Source organism: Mesoplodon densirostris, chromosome 12 (assembly GCF_025265405.1).
Source record: "Mesoplodon densirostris isolate mMesDen1 chromosome 12, mMesDen1 primary haplotype, whole genome shotgun sequence".
Taxonomy (NCBI): Eukaryota; Metazoa; Chordata; class Mammalia; order Artiodactyla; family Ziphiidae; genus Mesoplodon; species Mesoplodon densirostris.
Window position 1 is genome coordinate 79,894,438 of NC_082672.1, and position 15,190 is coordinate 79,909,627.

The 15,190-nt window shown below is 40.1% G+C and overlaps 1 protein-coding gene across 1 annotated transcript in view; it reads right to left on the reverse strand.

Annotated features, from left to right (window-relative positions):
- The window catches only part of B3GAT2 (beta-1,3-glucuronyltransferase 2), a 116,753-nt gene that overhangs the window by 48,755 nt on the left and 52,808 nt on the right, over nt 1–15,190 (reverse strand). The window contains exon 2 of the mRNA XM_060115014.1: nt 690–834. Coding sequence (XP_059970997.1) covers nt 690–834 — 145 coding nt within the window. The remainder of the gene's footprint in view (nt 1–689; nt 835–15,190) is intronic.

Below are 15,190 nucleotides of genomic sequence, written 5' to 3' on the forward strand. Positions count from 1 at the left end.
CCACAGTTATCACGGGCATCATTTTATATAACCCCCAGAGAATGAGTCACTTTATGATAAAGCAGCACTTTAGAATTTGTGGTCTACAGTAGGTTTTATTCAATTTAGTTGGTTGGTCAGAGAGTAAAAACTTTGAAAGACAGCTATACTCAACATTAATATCTGTTTGAAAAACCAGTAATCCAATTTTATATTTTCACTCTTAAATGTATCAATAAGCACTAAATGTATCAATCAATAAGCATCAAAATGATTAGCTTGCCTATACCATATCACTGTTAAATTTATCAGTACACATGTGATATATTACAACCAGTCGGACTTGTAGAGCGAGGCATGGACAGGTACAGGCTGTAGACCCCTGTAAGGCCGGGGCCAGGTCTGTTTCTCACTGCCCAGCTCCCCGCCGCCCAGCCCAGCACCTGGATGAAGGGATGGCTGCGTGGACAGGTGACAAATGGAATGGAATGAGTGTTTCCTAATCATGCCCCAAATCAATTTCCCCTTGAATCACCCAACCAGCCTGCTTTGAAGGTTTAAACAGTTCATGTGCTGAACATAACATAACGTAGGGTTTAAGCAAAGCGGTCTTTCAAAGCGTCCTGCCTGCAGTACAGTTACACACGGGGGGTTGGGGGGGGCGGTGGGAACAACTCAGCAGAAGCAAACCCCACGATCCATGCGCTCACCTGCCATATCGACGGCAAAGGTTCTGTCTGCTCTCCAGCCGGTGTACCAGCCGACGACCTTCCCGTTTTCCACCAATGGACGTTCATAGCGCCGCCCACCAACCAGGCCCACTGGCCACACAGAGACCTTGCGTGTTGTTCGCATCTACAAAAGGGGAAAGAGATGTAGTTGAAGCTTCCTTAGGGGAAGGAACCTGAACGAGGAAAGGAATGTGAGCCACAGAAAAAACGGGGGGGGGGGCGGGGTGGAGATTTCTGAAGGGTGAAGGTTTCCAAGCAGAACCAGAACCCTCCTGCTGGCAGACTGTTCCCCGGTTCCCTGACGTGTGGCTGCCTGGTGCCACTGCCCTGTGCTATCACGGACTCAGCCAGGGGCTCAGGGCTGAGAAATAAAGTGGGTCCATGTCTGAACATCGCTCAACGGAGGCTGAGCTGTGACCATCAAATACTATCTATCTGTCTCAAAGCTGGATCTTCAACTACGCTTGGCCCCTCCGCAAGTGCAAGTTCCCGAGTGCCCCTTAGGCAACCTTATTACTCAGCAACAGCAGCAGCTCCTCTCAGAGGAGCCACAGGGGTTGCCTGTCTCTGATTTCTTTTTTACTGTTACATACACAGAGAGATCTTGTCTGGGGACATTCATAACGGGATCCAGATACAGAACAGACACCAGGCACCCTCTGGACTGACAGAAAGAAAAATGCCCCCTAAATTCGCATGCCTTTCAAAGGCTAGCGGGCCAAATTAGAGAGGAAAGGCCCACACGGGCTGCTGGAATCTCTGGTCCTCTCCAGGTACATGCTCTTAAAGACAGCCCTCAACCGGAAGTTATCTCCTGTATTTCTTTAAGGGGAAAGACATGTTGATACACAACATTGTAAAGCAACTATACTCCAATACAAATTAAAAAAACAAAAAAGCAAAAACAAACAAAGACACGTTGATAACAAAGCTGGCCTCTAGCAGGTAGCACTTTGGGGGAAAACCATCAGTCACCACCACCTCCTTCTGGGACACGTGCTGGGGCCAAGTCAGCCCATGTGGCACCTTTCTGCAAACTAGAAAGAGCTGCCCCTTTCTCAGGTGGACACACCCATGCCAGGGCCCCTGGCTTGGCCATCAAAGCACAGGCTGGATTTCAGCAGTGCCTACTCTCCCAGCTGGGTGTGCCACACCGCTGCACCAGGCGGACCCGTTGTTGGGATTGTTATCATTTCAACACCAATGCTTGACCTTTTATTTGCTATAGAACTGGGTCATGGTCGGTTAACCAATGATTAAAATAAAGATTATCAATCAAGGAATTATTTAATGAAAGGAAGAAAAAGTATATTCTTGGCAAAGATTTTCAAGTACAATTCAAATTAAGTTATACTACTGTATTAATGAAAATATAAGTCGAAGCTCCCATTTAGCAAATATCCCAACTTTACTTATTTATTAATATCCCACTTCACTCCAAAGAGCAGATTTTAGAGCATGAAGCAATCCAGGTAATGAAGATCCCATGCTATTGGTCTTCCACAAATCTGAAATGACGTTTTTATAGTCTATCACTTTTTCAGTAATTAATCACTATTGCCTTCTGCGAGCTCATACTAACTTAAATTGTTTTTGAAAAGTGCTACTGAAAAAAAAAAGAGTGCTACTGAGGTATAACTGACTACAGAGAAGAATTAACAGTCCTGAGACTATGATTTTCAGAAAGGCCTGCTTATAAGCTGGCCCTTGGCTGGCACCTGGGAATCTGGCTTTTGAAGCAGTTCCTACGTTGATAAGGTTGCTTTGCCCCCCTGGGCCACTGAACACGTTTTCTTTTCGGGCATCTGAAATACTGGTGGGCAGAGGTGCCTATGTGACCAGCCCCCAGTAAAAACCCTGAACCTGAAATGGGTTTCAGTGGGCATAATCACTGTACCTCCATAGTTACAGCTTTGCTGCTGGAGGGAAGGTGTGCTCTGTGGTCCCTCATGGGAGGCAGAGGACACAGGAAGTGGCACACGGATTCCTCCAGACCCTTCCTCACGTCTTTCCCTCATTGATGTGCCTACGGATCCTTACTGCATCCCAGGGACACATCTTTTCCATAAGTACAATACATGCTAGGTGCTAGGGGTCCCAGTAAATCACCAAGCATGTGGGCAGTCTTAGGGACCCCTGAAAGGATAAAATGCATGTTTTTAAACGTAAAATTTGATACACTTTGACCTATGTAAATGGCCATGAACACATGGCCAAAATGAAGATAATAAACATAGCCATCACCCCCAAGTTTCCTTGTGCTGTTTTTTAAAGCCATCCCTCTTACATTCTCCACATCTCCTAACCCCAGGCAACCGCTGATCTCCACAGAATTTTATATGAATGGAATCATATGGTATATACTGGTTTTTTTTTTAATTGGGCTTCTTTCACTTAGAATAATGATATGGAGATTCAGCCAGGCTACAATGTATATCAACAGTTCATTCCTTCACATTGCTGAGTAGTATTCTACTGTATGGATGTATGGGTGTGCCACAGTTTTGTTTTGTTTTTTTAAATCCATTTACCTGTTGATGGATTTTTGGGTTTTTTCAAGCCTCTGGATATTACAGATGAAGCTGTTTTGAACATCGGTGTATGAGTCTATGCACACTTGATTATTTTTGGATACATACCTAAGTGGAATGCCTAGATCACATGGTATGTGTACATTTAACTTTTTAAGAAACTGCCAAATTATTTTCCAAAGTGGTTGTACCACCGCCAGCAGTGTGTGAGAATTCCAATCACTCCACATCCTCACCAAGACTTGGTGTGGTTGGTGTTTCATTTTAGCCATTCTAATAGGTATTAGTAGTATGTCACTGTGGTTTTAATTTGCATTTTTCTAATGACTGATTATGTTGCGTATTTTTTCATGTGCTTATAAGCCATATGGCATTGCTTCTTTGGTGAAGTATTTGTTCCAATCTTTTGCCTACTTTTAAGATTAATTCTGTCATATTGTGTTTTGAGAGGTATTTATATAGTCTGCATACAAATTCTTTTCTCAGATATGAGACATAAATATTTTCTCCTTGTCTGTGGCTCACTTCTTCTTTTCTTTCTTTTCTTAATTGGGGTATAGTTACTTTACAATATTGTGTTAAGTTCTGCTGTACAACGAAGTGACTCAGCTATATGTATATCTATATCTCCTCCCTCTTGGGAGATATGGCTCGTCTTTGGAAGGACAGACAGTTTTAATGTTGATGAAGTCCAGGGCATCCATTTGTTCTTCATGAATAATGCTGTTGGTGTCATATCTGAGATATGGTTGCCTAGCCCACACTTTTCTCCTCCTTTCTAGAATTTATTATGGATTTAGGTCTGATATTTAATTATGACCTATTTTGAGTTAATTCTGTGTATGGGATGTGAGGGACTGAAATTCTTCTTTTTCTTTTTTTGCGTGTGGATATCCAATTGTTCCAACTGTATTTAATTGTCCCAAAACTACAGAACAGCCTTTGTACTCTTGTCAAAAGCCACTGGCCAGACCTAGAGACACATACAGACTGAAAGTAAGAGGACTGAAAAAGATATTCCATGCAAATGGAAACCAAAAGAAAGCTGGAGTAGCAATTCTCATATCAGGCAAAATAGACTTTAAAATAAAGACTATTAGAAGAGACAAAGAGAGGGAGAGGGCTGGGGCTGGCGGCGTGAACACAGCCTGAAGGGGCTAATGCGCCACAGCTAGCCAGGAGGGAGTCCAGGAAAAAGTCTGGACCTGCTGAAGAGGCAAGAGACTTATTTTTCCCTCTTTGTTTCCTGGTGCGTGAGAAGAGGGGATTAAGAGTGCTGCTTACTGTGATTTATGTCATAGAGTGTTCTACCTATGTTTTCCTCTAAGAGTTTGATAGTTTCTGGCCTTACATTTAAGTCTTTAATCCATTTTGAGCTTATTTTTGTGTATGGTGTTAGGGAATGATCTAATCTCATACTTTTACATGTCCCTGTCCAGTTTTCCCAGCACCACTTATTGAAGAGGCTGTCCTTTCTCCACTGTACATTCCTGCCTCCTTTATCAAAGATAAGTTGGCCATATGTGCGTGGGTTTATCTCTGGGCTTTCTATCCTGATCCACTGATCTATCTTTCTGTTATTATGCCAGTACCACACTGTCTTAATTACTGTAGCTTTGTAGTATAGTCTGAAGTCAGGGAGCCTGATTCCTCCAGCTCCTTTTTTCGTTCTCAAGATTGCTTTGGCTATTCGGGGTCTTTTGTTTTTCCAAACAAATTTTGAAATTTTTTGTTCTAGTTCTGTGAAAAATGCCAGTGGTAGTTTGATAGGGATTGCATTGAATCTGTAGATTGCTTTGGGTAGTAGAGTCATTTTCACAATATTGATTCTTCCAATCCAGGAGCATGGTATATCTCTCCATCTGTTTGTATCATCTTTAATTTCTTTCATCAGTGTCTTATAATTTTCTGCATACAGGTCTTTTGTCTCCTTAGGTAGGTTTATTCCTAGATATTTTATTCTTTTTGTTGCAATGGTAAATGGGAGTGTTTTCTTGATTTCATTTTCAGATTTTTCATCATTAGTGTACAGGAATGCCAGAGATTTCTGTACATTAATTTTGTAACCTGCTACTTTACCAAATTCATTGATTAGCTCTAGTAGTTTTTCGGTAGCATCTTTAGGATTCTCTATGTATAGTATCATGTCATCTGCAAACAATGACAGCTTTACTTCTTCTTTTCCGATTTGGATTCCTTTTATTTCCTTTTCTTCTCTGATTGCTGTGGCTAAAACTTCCAAAACTAGGTTGAATAAGAGTGGTGAGAGTGGGCAACCTTGTCTTGTTCCTGATCTTAGTGGAAATGGTTTCAGTTTTTCACCATTGAGGACAAGATCCTTTTGGACCCACCTCCTAGAGAAATGGAAATAAAAACAAAGATAAACAAATGGGACCTAATGAAACTGAAAAGCTTTTGCACAGCAAAGGAAACCATAAACAAGAACAAAAGACAACCCTCAGAATGGGAGAAAATATTTGCAAATGAAGCAACTGACAAAGGATTAATCTCCAAAATTTATAAACAGCTCATGCAGCTCAATAGCAAAAAAACAAACAACCCAATCCAAAAATGGGCAGAAGACTTAAATAGGCATTTCTCCAAAGAAGATATACAGACTGCCAACAAACACATGAAAGAATGCTCAACATCATTAATCATTAGAGAAATGCAAATCAAAACTACAATGAGATATCATCTCACACCAGTCAGAATGGCCATCATCAAGAAATCTAGAAACAATAAATGCTGGAGAGGGTGTGGAGAAAAGGGAACACTCTTGCACTGCTGGTGGGAATGTGAATTGGTACAGCCACTATGGAGAACAGTATGGAGGTTCCTTAAAAAACTAAAAATAGAACTACCATATGATCCAGCAATCCCACTACTAGGCATATACCCTGAGAAAACCATAATTCAAAAAGAGACATGTACCAAAATGTTCATTGCAGCTCTATTCACAATAGCCCGGAGCTGGAAACAACCTAAGTGTCCATCATCGGATGAATGGATAAAGAAGATGTGGCACATATATACAATGGAATATTACTCAGCCATAAAAAGAAACGAAACTGAGCTATTTGTAATGAGGTGGATAGACCTAGAGTCTGTCATACAGAGTGAAGTAAGTCAGAAAGAGAAAGACAAATACCGTATGCTAACACATATATATGGAATATAAGAAAAAAAAATGTCATGAAGAACCTAGGGGTAAAACGGGAATAAAGACACAGACTTACTTGAGAATGGACTTGAGGATATGGGGAGGGGGAAGGGTAAGCTGTGACAAAGCGAAAGAGAGGCATGGACATATATACACTACCAAACGTAGGCTAGATAGACAGTGGGAAGCAGCCGCAGAGCACAGGGAGATCAGCTCGGTGCTTTGTGACTGCCTGGAGGGGAGGGATAGGGAGGGTGGGAGGGAGGGAGATGCATGAGGGAGGGGATGTGGGAACAGATGTATATGTATGACTGATTCACTTTGTTATAAAGCAGAAACTAATAAAAAAATGGAAAAAAAAAAAAAAAAAAAAGAGTGCTGCTTAAAGGAGCTCCAGAGATGGGCGTGGGATGCTGGGGCTGCTTCTGCCGCCACTAAGAAGCCTGTGTGCGAACGCAGGTCACTCTCCACACCTCCCCTCCCGGGGAGCCTGTGCAGCCGGTCACTGCCGGGGTCCCTGGATCCAGGGATGGCTTCCCTGGGAGAGCGAACGGCACGCCTCGGGCTGGTGCAACGTCACGCCAGCCTCTGCCACCGCAGGCTCACCCCGCATCCGTACCCCCCCTCCCCCCGGCCTGAGTGAGCCAGAGCCCCTGAAGCAGCTGCTCCTTTAACCCCGTCGTGTCTGAGTGAAGAACAGACGTCCTCCAGCGACCTACACGCAGAGGCAGGGCCAAATCCAAAGCTGAGACCCGGGAGCTGTGAGAACAAAGAGAAAGGGAAATCTCTCCCAGCAGCCTCAGAAGCAGTGGATTAAAGCTCCACAATCAACTCGATGTACCCTGCATCTGTGGAATACCTGAATAGACAACGAATCATCCCAAATTGAGGAGGTGGGCTTTGAGAGCAAGATTTATGATTTTTTCCCCTTTTCCTCTTTTTGTGTGTATGTGTATGCTTCTGCGTGAGATTTTGTCTGTACAGCTTTGCTTCCACCATTTGTCCTAGGGTTCTGTCTGTCCATTATTTTTAAAATTCTTTTCTTAATAATTATTATTTATTTTAATAACTTTATTTTATTCTATCTTACTTTATTTTACTTTATCTTCTTTCTTTCTTTCCTTCCTTCCCTCCTTTAGACAATGAATCATCCCAAATTGAGGAGGTGGACTTTGAGAGCAAGATTTATGAGTTTTTCCCCTTTTCCTCTTTTTCTGAGTGTGTATGAGTATGCTTCTCTGTGAGATTTTGTCTGTATAGCTTTGTTTCCACCATTTGTCCGAGGGTTCTACCCATACGTTTTTTTTTCTTAATAAGTAATTTTTATTTTAATAACTTTATTATATTTAATCATACTTAAGTTTATTTTACTTTATCTTCTTTCTTTTTTCCTTCCTTCCCTCCTTCCTCCCTCCCTTCCTCCCAGCTTTCTTTCTTTATTTATTTCTACTTCTACTAATTCTTTCTTCCTACTTTTTCTCCATTTTATTCTGAGCCATGTGGATGAAAGGCTCTTGGTGCTGCAGCCAGGAGTCACTGCTGGGCCTCTGAGGTGGGAGAGCCAACTTCAGGACACTGGTCCACAAGAGACCTCCCAGCTCCACATAATATCAAATGGTGAAAATCTTCCAGAAATCTCCATCTCAACACCAGCACCCAGCTTCACTCAACGACCAGCAAGCTACAGTGATGGACACCCTATGCCAAACAACTACCAAGACAGGAATACAACGCCACCCATTAGAAGAGAGGCTGCCTAAAATCATAATAAGTCCACAGGAACCCCAAAACACACCATCAGACGTGGACCTGCCCACTAGAAACATGAGATCGAGCCTCATCGAGCAGAACACAGGCAATAGTCTCCTCCACCACGAAGCCTACAAAACACACTGAACCAACATTAGCCACTGGGGACAGACACCAAAAACAAGGGGAAATACGAACCTGCAGCCTGCAAAAAGGAGACCCCAAACACAGTAACATAAGCAAAATGAGAAGACAGAAAAACACACATCAGGAGAAGGAGCAAGATAAAAACCCACCAGACCTAACAAAAGAAGAGGAAATAGGCAGTCTACCTGAAAAAGAATTCAGAATAATGATAGTAAAGATAATCCAAAATCTTGGAAATAGAATAGACAAAATGCAAGAAACAGTTAATAAGGACCTAGAAGAAATAAAGATGAATCAAGCAATGATTAGAAACACAATAAATGAAATTAAAAATACTCAACATGGGATCAATAGCAGAATAAATGAGGCAGAAGAACGGATAAGTGACGTGGAAGATAAAATAGTGGAAATAACTACTGCAGAGCAGAAGAAAGAAAAAAAAATGAAAAGAACTGAGGACAGTCTCAGAGACCTCTGAAACAACATTAAACACACCAACATTCCATTTATAGGGGTTCCAAAAGAAGAAGAGAAAAAGAAAGGGACTGAGAAAATATTTGAAGAGATTATAGTTGAAAACTTCCCTAATATGGGAAAGGAAATAGTTAATCAAGTCTAGGAGGCACAAAGAGTCCCATACAGGATAAATCCAAGGAGAAATACAGCAAGACACATATTAATCAAACTGTCAAAAATTAAATACAAACAAAACATATTAAAAGCAGCAAGGGAAAACCAACAAATAACACACAAGGGAATCCCCATAAGGTTAACAGCTGATCATTCAGCAGAAACTTCGCAAGCCAGAAGGGACTGGCAGGACATATTTAAAGTGATGAAGGAGAAAAACCTGCAACCAAGATTACTCTACCCAGCAAAGATCTCATTCAGATTTGATGGAGAAATTAAAACCTTTACAGACAAGCAAAACCTGAGAGAGTTCAGCACCACCAAACCAGCTTTACAACAAATGCTAAAGGAACTTCTCTAGGCAAGAAACACAACAGAAGGAAAAGACGTACAATAACGAACCCCAAATTAAGAAAATGGGAATAGGAACATACATATCGATAATTACCTTAAAAGTAAATGGACTAAATGCTCCCACCAAAAGACACAGATTGGCTGAACAGATACAAAAAAAGACCCATATATATGCTGTCTACAAGACACATGCTTCAGACCTAGAGACACATAAAGGGTGAAAGGGAGGGGATGGAAAAAGATATTCCATGCAAATGGAAACCAAAAGAAAGCTGGAGTAGCAATGCTCATATCAGACAAAATAGACTTTAAAATAAAGACTACTGGAAGAGACAAAGAAAGACACTACATAATAATCAAGGGATTGATCCAAGAAGAAGATATAACAATTGTAAATATGTATGCACCCAACATAGGAGCAATTTAATAATTAAGGCAAATCCTTACAGCCATAAAAGGGGAAATTGACAGTAATACATTCATAGTAGGGGACTTTAACACCCCACCTTCACCAATGGACAGAGCATCCAAAATGAAAATAAATAAGGAAACACAAGTTTTAAATGATACATTAAACAAGATGGACTTAATTGATATTTATAGGACATTCCATCCAAAAACAACACAATACACATTTTTCTCAAGTGCTCATGGAACATTCTCCAGGATAGATCATATTTGGGTCACAAATCAAGCCTTGGTAAATTTAAGAAAACTGAAATTGTATCAAGTATCTATTCAGACCACAGCGCTATGAGACTAGATATCAATTACAGGAAAACGTCTGTAAAAAATACAAACACATGGAGGCTAAACAATACACTAATTAATAACGAAGTGATCACTGAAGATATCAAAGAGGAAATTTTAAAAAACCTAAACACAAATGACAACGGAGACACGACGACCCAAAACCTATGGGATGCAGCAAAAGCAGTTCTAAGAGGGAAGTTTATAGCAATACAATCCTACCTTAAGAAACAAGAAACATCTCAAATAAACAACCTAAGCTTGCACCTAAAGCAATTAGAGAAAGAAGAACAAAGAAACCCCCAAAGTTAGCAGAAGGAAAGAAATCATAAAAATCAGATCAGAAATAAATGAAAACGAAGAGAAGGAAACGATAGCAAAGATCAATAAAACTAAAAGCTGGTTCTTTGAGAAGATAAACAAAATTGATAAACCATTAGCCAGACTCATCAAGAAAAAGAGGGAGAAGACTCAAATCAATAGAATTAGAAATGAAAAAGGAGAAGTAACAGCCCACCCTGCAGAAATACAAAAGATCATGAGAGATTACTACAAGCTACTCTATGCCAATAAAATGGACAACCTGGAAGAAATGGACACATTCTTAGAAACGCACAACCTGCCAAGACTCAATCAGGAAGAAATAGAAACTATGAACAGACCAATCACAAGCACTGAAATTGAAACTGTGATGAAAAATCTTCCAACTTCGCTTCACAGGCGAATTCTATCAAACATTTAGAGAAGAGCTACACCTATCCTTCTCAAACTCTTCCAAAACATAGCAGAGGGAGGAACACTCCCAAACTCACTCTACGAGGCCACCATCACCTTCATACCAAAACCAGACAAGGAGGTCACAAAAAGAAAACTACAGGCCAATATCACTGATGAACATAGATGCAAAAATCCTCAACAAAATACTAGCAAACAGAATCCAACGGCACATTAAAAGGATCATACACCATGATCAAGTGGGGTTTATTCCAGGAATGCAAGGATTCTTCAATATACACAACTCAATCAACGTGATACACCATATTAACAACATGAAGGAGAAAAACCATATGATCATCTCAATAGATGCAGAGAAAGCTTTCGAAAAATTCAACACCCATTTAGGATAAAAACCCTGCAGAAAGTAGGCATAGAGGGAACTTTCCTCAACAGAATAGAGGCCGTATATGACAAACCCACAGCCAACATAGTCCTCAATGGCGAAAAACTGAAACCATTTCCACTAAGATCAGGAACAAGACAAGGTTGCCCACTCTCACCACTCTTATTCAACATAGTTTTGGAAGTTGTAGCCACAGCAGTCAGAGAAGAAAAGGAAATAAAAGGAATGCAACTGGGAAAAGAACAAGTAAAGCTGTCACTGTTTGCAGATGACATGATACTATACATAGAGAATCCTAAAGATGCTACCAGAAAACTACTAGAGCTAATCAATGAATTTGGTAAAGTAGCAGGATACAAAATTAATGCACGGAAGTCTCTGGCATTCCTATACACTACTGATGAAAAATCTGACAGTGAAATCAAGAAAACACTCCCATTTAACATTGCAACGAAAAGAATAAAATATCTTAGAATAAGCAAACCTAAGGTGACAAAAGACCTGTATGCAGAGAATTATAAGACGCTGATGCAAGAAATTAAAGATGATACAAATAGATGGAGAGATGTACCATGTTCTTGGATTGGAAGAATCAACATTGTGAAAATGACTCTACTACCCAAAGCAATCTACAGATTCAATGCAATCCCTATCAAACTACCACTGGCATTTTTTCACAGAACTAGAACATAAAATTTCACAATTCGTATGGAAACACAAAAGACCCCGAATAGCGAAAGCAATCTTGAGAACGAAAAATGGAGCTGGAGGAATCAGGCTCCTTGAATTCAGACTATACTACAAAGCTACAGTAATCAAGACAATATGGTACTGGCACAAAAACAGAAAGACAGATCAATGGAACAGACAGACAGCCCAGAGATAAACCCACGCACATATGGTCACCTTATCTTTGATAAAGGAGGCAGGAACGTACAGTGGAGAAAGGACAGCCTCTTCAATAAGTGGTGCTGGGAAAACTGGACACGGACATGTAAAAGTATGAGATTAGATCACTCCCTAACACCATACACAAAAATAAGCTCAAAATGGATTAAAGACCTAAATGTAAGGCCAGACACTATCAAACTCTTAGAGGAAAACATAGGCAGAACACTCTATGACATACATCACAGCAAGATCCTTTTTGACCCACCTGCTAGAGAAATGGAAATAAAGACAAAAATGAACACATGGGACCTAATGAAACTTCAAAGCTTTTGCACAGCAAAGGAAACCATAAAGAAGAACAACAGACAACCCTCAGAATGGGAGAACATATTTGCAAATGAAGCAACTGACAAAGATTAATCTCCAAAATTTATAAGCAGCTCATGCAGCTCAATAACAAAAACACAAACAACCCAACCCAAAAATGGGAAGAAGACCTAAATAGACATTTCTCCACAGAAGATATAGACTGCCAACAAACACATGAAAGAATGCTCAACATCATTAATCATTAGAGAAATGCAAATCAAAACTACAATGAGATATCATCTCACACCAGTCAGAATGGCCAACATCAAAAAATCTAGAAACAATAAATGCTGGAGAGGGTGTGGAGAAAAGGGAACACTCTTGCACTGCTGGTGGGAATGTGAATTGGTACAGCCACTATGGAGAACAGTATGGAGGTTCCTTGAAAAACTACAAATAGAACTACCATATGACCCAGCGATCCCACTACTGGGCATATACACTGAGAAAACCATAATTCAAAAACACTCATGTACCAAAATGTTCATAGCAGCCCTATTTACAATAGCCTGGAGATGGAAACAACCTAAGTGTCCATCATCGGATGAATGGATAAAGAAGATGTGGCACATATATACAATGGAATATTCCTCAGCCATAAAAAGAAACGAAATTGAGCTATTTGTAATGAGGTGGATAGACCTACAGTCTGTCATACAGAGTGAAGTCAGAAAAAGAAAGACAAATACCGTATGCTAACACATATATATGGAATTTAAGAGGAAAAAATGTCCTGAAGAACCTAGGGGTAAGACAGGAATAAAGACAGAGACCTACTAGACAATGGACTTGAGGATATGGGGAGGGGGAAGGGTAAGCTGTGACAAAGCGAAAGAGAGGCATGGACATATATACACTACCAAACGTAAGGTAGATAGCTAGTGGGAAGCAGCCGCATAGCACAGGGAGATCAGCTCCGTGCTTTGTGACCGCCTGGATGGGTGGGATAGGGAGGGTGGTAGGGAGACGCAAGAGGGAGGGGATATGGGAACATATGTATGTGTATAACTCATTCATTTTGTTATAAAGCAGAAACTAACACACCATTGTTAAGCAATTATACTCCAATAAAGATGTAAAAAAAAAAGAAAAGAAAGACAACATTAAACAGAAAAAAAAGAAGAGACAAAGAAGGACACTACATAGTGATCAAGGGATCGATACAAGAAGAAGATATAACAACTGTAAATATGTATGCACCCAAAATAGGAGCACCTCAATACATAAGGCAAATCCTAACAGCCATAAAAGGGGAAATCGACAGTAACACATTCATAGTAGGGGACTTTAACACCCCACTTTCACCAGTGGACAGATCATCCAAAATGAAAATAAATAAGGAAACACAAGTTTTAAATGATACATTAAACAAGATGAACTTAATTGATATTTATAGGACATTCCATCCAAAAACAACACAATACACATTTTTCTCAAGTGCTCATGGAACATTCTCCAGGATAGATCATATTTGGGTCACAAATCAAGCCTTGGAAAATTTAAGAAAACTGAGATTGTATCAAGTATCTATTCCGACCACAGCGCTATGAGACTAGATATCAATTACAGGAAAACGTCTGTAAAAAATACAAACACATGGTGGCTAAACAATACACTAATTAATAACGAAGTGATCACTGAAGATATCAAAGAGGAAATTTTAAAAAACCTAGACACAAATGACAACGGAGACACGACGACCCAAAACCTATGGGATGCAGCAAAAGCAGTTCTAAGAGGGAAGTTTATAGCAATACAATCCTACCTTAAGAAACAAGAAACATCTCAAATAAACAACCTAAGCTTGCACCTAAAGCAATTAGAGAAAGAAGAACAAAGAAACCCCCAAAGTTAGCAGAAGGAAAGAAATCATAAAAATCAGATCAGAAATAAATGAAAACGAAGAGAAGGAAACGATAGCAAAGATCAATAAAACTAAAAGCTGGTTCTTTGAGAAGATAAACAAAATTGATAAACCATTAGCCAGACTCATCAAGAAAAAGAGGGAGAAGACTCAAATCAATAGAATTAGAAATGAAAAAGGAGAAGTAACAGCCCACCCTGCAGAAATACAAAAGATCATGAGAGATTACTACAAGCTACTCTATGCCAATAAAATGGACAACCTGGAAGAAATGGACACATTCTTAGAAACGCACAACCTGCCAAGACTCAATCAGGAAGAAATAGAAACTATGAACAGACCAATCACAAGCACTGAAATTGAAACTGTGATGAAAAATCTTCCAACTTCGCTTCACAGGCGAATTCTATCAAACATTTAGAGAAGAGCTACACCTATCCTTCTCAAACTCTTCCAAAACATAGCAGAGGGAGGAACACTCCCAAACTCACTCTACGAGGCCACCATCACCTTCATACCAAAACCAGACAAGGAGGTCACAAAAAGAAAACTACAGGCCAATATCACTGATGAACATAGATGCAAAAATCCTCAACAAAATACTAGCAAACAGAATCCAACGGCACATTAAAAGGATCATACACCATGATCAAGTGGGGTTTATTCCAGGAATGCAAGGATTCTTCAATATACACAACTCAATCAACGTGATACACCATATTAACAACATGAAGGAGAAAAACCATATGATCATCTCAATAGATGCAGAGAAAGCTTTCGAAAAATTCAACACCCATTTAGGATAAAAACCCTGCAGAAAGTAGGCATAGAGGGAACTTTCCTCAACAGAATAGAGGCCGTATATGACAAACCCACAGCCAACATAGTCCTCAATGGCGAAAAACTGAAACC